This window comes from Asparagus officinalis, chromosome 5 (genome assembly GCF_001876935.1).
Source record: "Asparagus officinalis chromosome 5, Aspof.V1, whole genome shotgun sequence".
NCBI lineage: Eukaryota > Viridiplantae > Streptophyta > Magnoliopsida > Asparagales > Asparagaceae > Asparagus > Asparagus officinalis.
In genome coordinates, this window is record NC_033798.1 from 115208393 (window position 1) to 115216627 (window position 8235).

The 8235-nt window shown below is 35.4% G+C and overlaps 1 protein-coding gene across 1 annotated transcript; it reads right to left on the bottom strand.

Annotated features, from left to right (window-relative positions):
• Positions 495-7508, bottom strand: LOC109840805 (vacuolar-processing enzyme-like). The gene is made up of 9 exons (XM_020409579.1): positions 7226-7508; positions 4270-4434; positions 4038-4194; positions 3220-3305; positions 2914-3113; positions 2211-2259; positions 1915-2127; positions 1621-1827; positions 495-937 (listed from the first exon to the last, which is right to left on the bottom strand). Exons 1-9 carry the CDS (start codon positions 7433-7435, stop codon positions 755-757), a joined length of 1470 nt encoding a protein of 489 aa, XP_020265168.1. The 5' UTR covers positions 7436-7508; the 3' UTR covers positions 495-754.

An 8235-nucleotide genomic window follows, 5' to 3' on the forward strand; every position in this document is an offset into this window, starting at 1 on the left:
GGTTTGATAGTTCGACATCAATCAAGTGTATCTACATTATAGCTCTTTGAAGTTGTATGCTATACGTAAATAAATATATATTCAAAAGTTGACATTTCCAGGCCAAAAAAAAATGAAGAAGCAACAATTCCCTTGCAAATTCTTAAATCAAATAAACAAGTAGATACGCACATCGCCCCTAAATTCCCCGGACACATTGTATATATTGTCAATCAAATTGATTCTTCAGCTCAAATAATATTTGAATTCTCCATATGCTACTTCATGTGCTAAATGTTTAAATATAAATGTATCCTACAATTTGAAACAAATTTCAACGCAAAATGAAGCTTTAGAATTTGACCTATTAGAGGGCAGCTCCTGAAATTTGCACTACATCGCAGCCATTATAAAAATTCTCCATCATGCGTATTTGGTTTGCTTCTTCCCTAAATTTTCAACAGTAAACAACGCCAAAGACAAACAAGCTACGAAATACTTTAACAATGCAAATAGACAGATAATGGATGTAACATCTAGCATTTCTCAATTAAAAACAGAACACAAAGACCACAGGTTTCCACATCACAAGATCCCACCTCATGCAATTCCCATTATTTACATGTCACCACACAATGGAATCCCCTCCCCCCTAAATATACCAATATGCTTGCTATATACAACACTAAAGATCACAGCCAAACAAGCAAATGCTCACTAATGAGCATCATATATGTATATTTACAGGGGCTACAGCTGCTTCCTTTGTTGCACATCAAGCACTAAATCCCTTGTGGAGTGAACTCCAGGGGTTAGCAGGAACTCGAAGGCAAGCTTGAGCAGAAACCTCAGCCATGGTTTCCTTCTTTATACCGGCATTGCAGAAATTTGCAAGGGAGCGCATATGTTTCATGCCATATTGAGATAGAGAGCCGCAACTTGCTTCAAAGGAACGAACCTGAAGTAAATGATGAAAAGCACAGAAGTTATGTTATGAGTAGGCCGTGATGTATAGTTGGAATTTTGGGTTCACAATAGGTTCAGTTAGAGAAGGGAGTAATAGGTTACAGCTGTATTGTATATAATTTCAATTCATTAAGATGGTTTTTGCTATACGCACGCATTGTTGCAGTGGAAGTCCTGAAAATCTCTCACAACAAAAATTCAAATTTATTGATTTTGCACGAGCATCCTGATTGAACCAGGAATAACGATCGTACTTAAAATTTACAATTTGATTCATGTGCAAAAAAGATTAGATCAAATTAGGTTTTTATTAACATAGAAAACACTCTGAAGAAAGAAAACATAAATAAACAGTGCTGTTGTTGCAGATAGAACCCCTGATTGAGTTCTATTGTTGCAGCTAGAACTGCAGCAGTAAGCTCAATTCAGGGATAGTATAGGGGTTTATCCACAATTAACCCTTTTTCAAAAGTAAGATTTTATACCTTCCAACTTCTAATGGAAAGATGAAATAGGTCTCAAAAGGAAAAACACAAACAGACAAGCACATTTGTGGAGACAAACCACATTTGTCCTGGTATTTGATTTTAAATCAATTTTAGATATAAAATAAATGGTCTATCGGAAATCCCTAACTTCTGTTAAGTAATGAAGATGCGTAATTTGCACACTTACCAAAGACTTGAGGCAGCCCCAATCATCCACCAAAGGTTTTCCTGCAGGCCGAACAGTCTTCAAAACTTCTCTGCCTTTCTCAGAACCAAAGAGGAGCTTTGCTATGAGCTCTACACTGTTATCTACGTGCAATCGATGGTTCATCATATCAAGAAGCTGCTTCTGAGCATCAAGTTTCTTGGATGAGCCCTCTGGTGATCTTTGGAACTTTATAACAAAGAAAAATAAAAGTCAGTCCATAGAAAATGCAATATGATTAATTCAAACCTAAATTTACACAAAGGGGAAGCTAACCTTGTTCCAGTAATAAACAAGATCTGCATCTCGCTGGTTCACAGCCTTGGAAAATGATGGTAACAAGTTATCATCAATGAAGGTGCAGTTTTCATTGGCAGGATTTGATCCCATATATAAGAAGAGGTGATCAGAAGAAAGCCTCAGATTCCCATATTGCATAACATGGGAACCAAGGTTGTATGTGTTATGACCCGATGTCCTGGTTTTGACCTATTAAAAAATATATATATATAATATATATATATGAGATTGCAAAAGCTTGGGGAATTAGGGGATAAATTTCATGCACATACCAGTTCATACTGCTGCTTAACAGATTCAGTTCGCAAATTGTGGATGTCACTGAACATACAAGAAACAAGCAAACATGAGAAGCAGAAAAAAATACCATACAAACAATTCAATTTCTAAATCTAAACTTCAGAAAAGTGAACAAATTATAGAAACACATCCAAAGAAATATATTGATATTGAACATTAGTACATGCTGAATGCTACCTTCTCGGGTTCAGAAATTCCAGTTCCCTCTACAATACTTAATTTGAGGTCCATATAGCTTTCAAATGTACAGTTAAGCAAACCACTATCCTTTATAATCATTAATCAAATATAAAGATAAAATGTGCGACCGTCTAGGATAATTGATCATCGAGTTGTGCAAGATTTAAACTAATTCCAGTTTATCAATTTCTGACAAAAAAATGGAGGTTATACTTCTATTCTCCCTGATTGTTAATCATATTTTTATATATTATGCGTTTCTGAAAATTTGTATGAAGCTGAGGAGTTGGACATGAGACATTTAACCAACATGTAGTTCATTGGATATTCTATATATGCAATGTCTAAACTCTCTCTCTCTCTCTCCTCTCTCTCTTTAAAAACAAGGGCTTTCTCAAACTCGTCGCCCTGGCCCTCGCCCTTCTCGCCGTCACCACCTCCGCCCAGGCACCAAAAGCTCAAACTCAAGTAGCTTCCGAAAGTATAGATTTGTACCTGTCTTCCATCCAAGCAACACTGTATAAATCTCCCAAACAAGTCCAGTATTCTGGAGGAGGACTAGGGTACTCTCCGGGGCAGTAAGTTCCCCAACTACTTTCCACAGCATTTGAGGCTGTTGTTCCATAAACATTTATATTTTCCGGAAGCAAACCCTCAAAGATACTCCCAGATTCACAAGCTTCAAGATAAAATACCTTAAACAACAAACAGGACAGTTAATTTTCCTAAATAGGACAAATAAAGTTTTAACTATGGACAGACTGAAAATCACGATTATAACATTGAAGATCAGTGAGTTACCATGCTTTTGTAGGTTCCCATGGCATGCTTTTTCTTTAGTGTAGCTACCAAGTCGTCAGCATAAAGGTAAGGATAGGTAGGCATACCTGGAATATATCACAAACATAAGAGAAGTATTAAGTATCATTGTTGAAACATCATAAATGATAACTAAAGAAGGAAGAAGCAAGAATATAAAAAAGGTTATGTGCTAGGTTTCCAATTTTCTAAGAGTACAAGAATATGATGCATATTATTAGTAGTGAAACGTTTATATTGTCATCGTCAATATCAACGAACACCCTACAAAAGTGAGGTCAGATGTGGAGCATAATTCATGTCTGAAAAGCTCCCAGAAAGAGTTCTGAAGATGAAGAAGGAAGAAGCAAGAATATAAAAAAGGTTATGTGCTAGGTTTCCAATTTTCTACGAGTAAAAGAATATGATGCATATTATTATTAGTGAAACGTTTATATTGTCATCGTCAATATCAACGAACACCCTACAAAAGTGAGGTCAGATGTGGAGCATAATTCAAGTCTGAAAAGCTCCCAGAAAGAGTTCTGAAGATTCCACAACTGGTTGTCAACCTGATGTCAGCATTCTATGAGATAATACTATATAGGAAATGACATAGGACTTTGAGGAATAATATACAGTAAACAGTTAGATAATCCCATAGCCCACAAATTTCAAAACAACTTAGTGACGAAGTTCTTGGCATCAATTATTCCCTGTTTATGTCCCTTTGATGTCAAATAAGTGAAAACAATGTCATTCTTAACATTTAACATTTACAACTGTCACATAAGAGCCCAAAATTAATAAGAAATACTGACCAAGAACACCAGGGCCACCATGATCTGAATAAAATATGAAGATATGATCATTAGGACCACTATCAACGACCTTTCCACTTCCTCCAGTTAGAGCACTCTTATCTCCAAGGAGAACAGCGAGAAAGTTGCCAACTGTAACATCTTCACCAACATAATCCTGAATACACATCCTAATCAGAATAAATTGCAAAATCACAGAAGGACTGAAATTTCTCTAAAATTTAGGACAAACCTTAGGAACCCCATTGTAGACATCTCCACCTTGAGGGTGATTAATAATGACGCCAGGCCTGGGGTTTTCCTCATTGTGAGCAATATCATCATACATGAAAACAATGATATTCTCATCTTTCAGACCGCCCTTTTTCATGATTTGATATGCGTGACAGATGTCGGCCTAAGAGAACATCACAGAATAATGAGTTATACATCAAATTGTGTGACCTAAACATATTTGAACGATCTTCGAGAAGATTTGGATGTTAAAAAGAAATCATTTTCCAGCAAAAGAACATCAAAAAGTAATTACATATTGCTGAAACATCTACAATTTCGAAAATTTTAAACTTCACTTAAATACCTCTATCTACTAATAATTCCAGATCAAGGTTGAAGTAATCTTTAATTTTGGAGGTAGCCTACTAAAATTTGAAATAGTCTTAAGAAGAGTTTCCAGTGGATCACTTCCTTTCCTAATTAAGATCCTCCACGCTCTTGGAAGGATCTTTTTATCAACACCGTCATTAAAATCCAGTATGCCCAGATGTATATAGGCTCTTGCTCTATTAGGTAAAGAAATACGCTTATGCTCCTGAATATTAAAAGGATGGGAGAGGCAAGCGGGAATTCGATAGTAATGACGTGAGCAAGTTTAAGCAGGGACAATGAGGTCAGCCACAATTCATGATACTAGCTACCAAAACAGGATAGCAGCAGGATGCAATTAATCATTTCATAAAAATTTGACTATAGTCTTTATTTTCAAATCTCCCTTCATGTGAAATGTGACAAACTTCACTGCGGACTTAATCAATAGCAAAGGAAATGAAGTGCTTTAACATTTTGAAATGAAACTAAAAATTGCATAAGTTCATACTAACATTTGATCTTTACACAAATTAGGTGGCGACAGGATGCAATTAATCATCTCATAAAAATTTGACTGTAGTCTTTATTTTCAAATCTTAATTCATGTGAAATGTCACAAACTTCACTGTGGACTTAATCAATAGCAAAGGAAACGAAGTGCTTTAACATTTTGAAATGAAACTAAAAATTGCATAAGTTCATACCAACATTTGATCTTTACGCAAATTAGGTGGTGACAGGCCAGAAACTGGTCAGATTTACAAAGTCCATTTATTGATTCGTTATAAATTTGTAGGATTGACTTGAGTATCCAATCACAATACTTATTACTTATTAATCTGGCTTCGCATTTGTTCATTTCTATTCAAGTTCAAATGCATGTTATAAGTTTGCTTTCATTTTGCTACCTTATGTAAATTTTTAGCATTTCCATCATCTTTAAGCATGGTAGTGAGCTTATGCAGTCATATTTAGACAGAACAAAAGTGATTTAAATTTGAACTAGGCTAATTAATCTGCAAGTGTATTTTGAGTTATAGGGTTTGATATCTAGATCCAATTGAACGAATCTATTTTTAGGATCCATATGTAGATCCAATAAGCTATATGACACAAGGACCTATATCCCAATATTCGGGTTGGATTCCGATTGAATTATCAAATTATCAGCCCCATTCCCACAACTAACAACAATACAAGCAATTGTATCTACTGATAGTAATAGCAAGCACGCTGATGGTAATTTGTACCCAATAAAAAAGTCCATGCCATATAATTTGAGAATTCTATGTAATTGTTCAACCGCCATTAGAGAAGTCAGTACATAAAGAGTGTAGTTGTTTCGTTGGTTCCATACTTAAGGGTGGCACAGCTACATCTAGCAGACGTTCATATGGCATCCCTTTCGTGTATAATATCAGAACTTCTGCAAAGCCAAACACTTAGGAAAGCTGACTTTGTACCGGATTAGATAGGATGATATATCAGCAAATTTCATATAAAATAAATTGAACATACCAACACAATTATCAGGACATAATATCAAAAGTCGGCAAGAAGAAAACTTTGGAATATTTAAAAGTAAAGATTCTTCCATGACAAAATATCAGATGAGCTATGAACATGTCAAGTGCATCCTACATGTTAAGACCAATATCATATATAACATATTAACATACCAGTGATGATGTGATAGAAGACATAATAAAATCTTTTGAGATCAATAATAAATAGCAGATATCATCATCACGGAGTCCATGTGGTCGAAACAAAAACCTAGTGCTAGAAATTCAAATGATGATGACGAATTTGATGACGATGATGACAAGTACGAATATTTTCTTAATCAACCACTTAAAAAAGTTGTGGTCGAAATAAAAACCTAGCACTAGAAATTCAAATGACAATGATGATGATGATAAGTACGGATATTTTCTTAATCAACCATTAAGTATAAAAAAATGGAATTTCCAATCAACCATTAAAAAAATAGAATTTCTAAATCAACCATTTATAAGTAGTAGATATCATCATCACAAAGTCATTACGATCGAAATAAAAACCTAGCAAAAATGATGATGATGATGAGTAAATATTTTCTTAATCAACCACTAAAAATTAAAAGAAAAGAGAATTTGAGTGAAATTGGCAGCTCACCTACCAAGATGGCAAAAGTTAAATTACAAAAAAGGAGATAAGCTAGAGATTCTGCAATTATCCCCAAGACAAAACATCCAACTTTACCAATTGACCAATTTTGACTAGACTAAATACCTAAATTTCATTATTTTTCCTGTTCCTATCAATGAATCAACTAATTTCCATAACATCAATGTTCGCTATAAAATTTCTTGTAAAACGCATATATTTGTTTTTCGCACTTATCAAATCACAACGAATTAAAGACAAAACAAAAAACAGTATCGAAAAAAGCCAATTTTTACGAACTATTCTGACACAAATAACAGTCGTGATTCCTCAAAAATTAAACTTTTCAACTAAAAACAGTCAACCCAAACAACCATGGGAACAGTTTTTATCCACAAAATAAAAGACGATAATTAAAAGAAAAGAAAAAAAGATAAAGAAATCATGAATACCTGATGGCGATAATTCCCAAAACCGCTCGAGCCAGCGATGAGAACAGCCCATCTCGTACCGACGGCGCCATCGTCGCGGTCAGCTCGGCCATCGGACGGCAGCTTGAGGAAGGATTCAACGTTGCTTAACGGCAGGACAGGGCGCGAGTCAACGTTAGTCAACGGAACTACTAGAAGGACAAGTAGCGATATGGTGGCGAAAATTCCCATGTTTCGTATCGTATCGGGTTGCGCTCTACCGTATCGGGTTTCGGACCGGAGCAAGAGACTCTGAGAACGATGGAGACCAAGCGGGGGTCATTTTATAAGGCGAAGGTCTGGTTTAGATATTTTACGATTTTACCCCTTCGTGGGCGATAAATCTGGCGTTGGTTTTGTAGTGATCGTACGCGGAGGATTTTGGATCGTCGACGTTAGTGTTGAGGTGGGCCATCTGTTTTGGATATTTGTGTGGTGGGCCCAGGTGATTAGGAGGAAAGTCTGTCAAGTATGAGAGAGGATGTTTTCGTCTAGGGCGCGTTGGAGTATTGAAGGGTTGGAACTAAAAAGTATGTTATAGAAGTAAAAATAGCATTTTTTGTTTGTTTCATATACTTTTAGAAGTAATGAAAGTAGAACTTCTTCTTCTTTATTTATTTTTTTGTTTGGATAATATTTAGAAATATTACTATGAAGTAATTAACACATGTTGCTTCCACAATTTCAAAGTCACGTCATGCTCTTTAATTTGATCTAGCACATTACAACCAATTTCATGCCGCTATGACCCATCGTCACTTGAGAGCAAGAAGAATCCTTCAACCATATAGCTTCAAAATAATTGTTTACCTCTCGCCTACGATAAGACTCTGGATGACCATAAATTCTTATAAATATCTAATTTCCCTCCTCCATCGCTCCTTTGATTGTAACATCAACATGATATTTAGACAAAGAATTAATAGACAAACTGTTCTCTTCATCCCAAAAAAACTGGTCGACGACCATCACAAATTACTACAAAATAATTG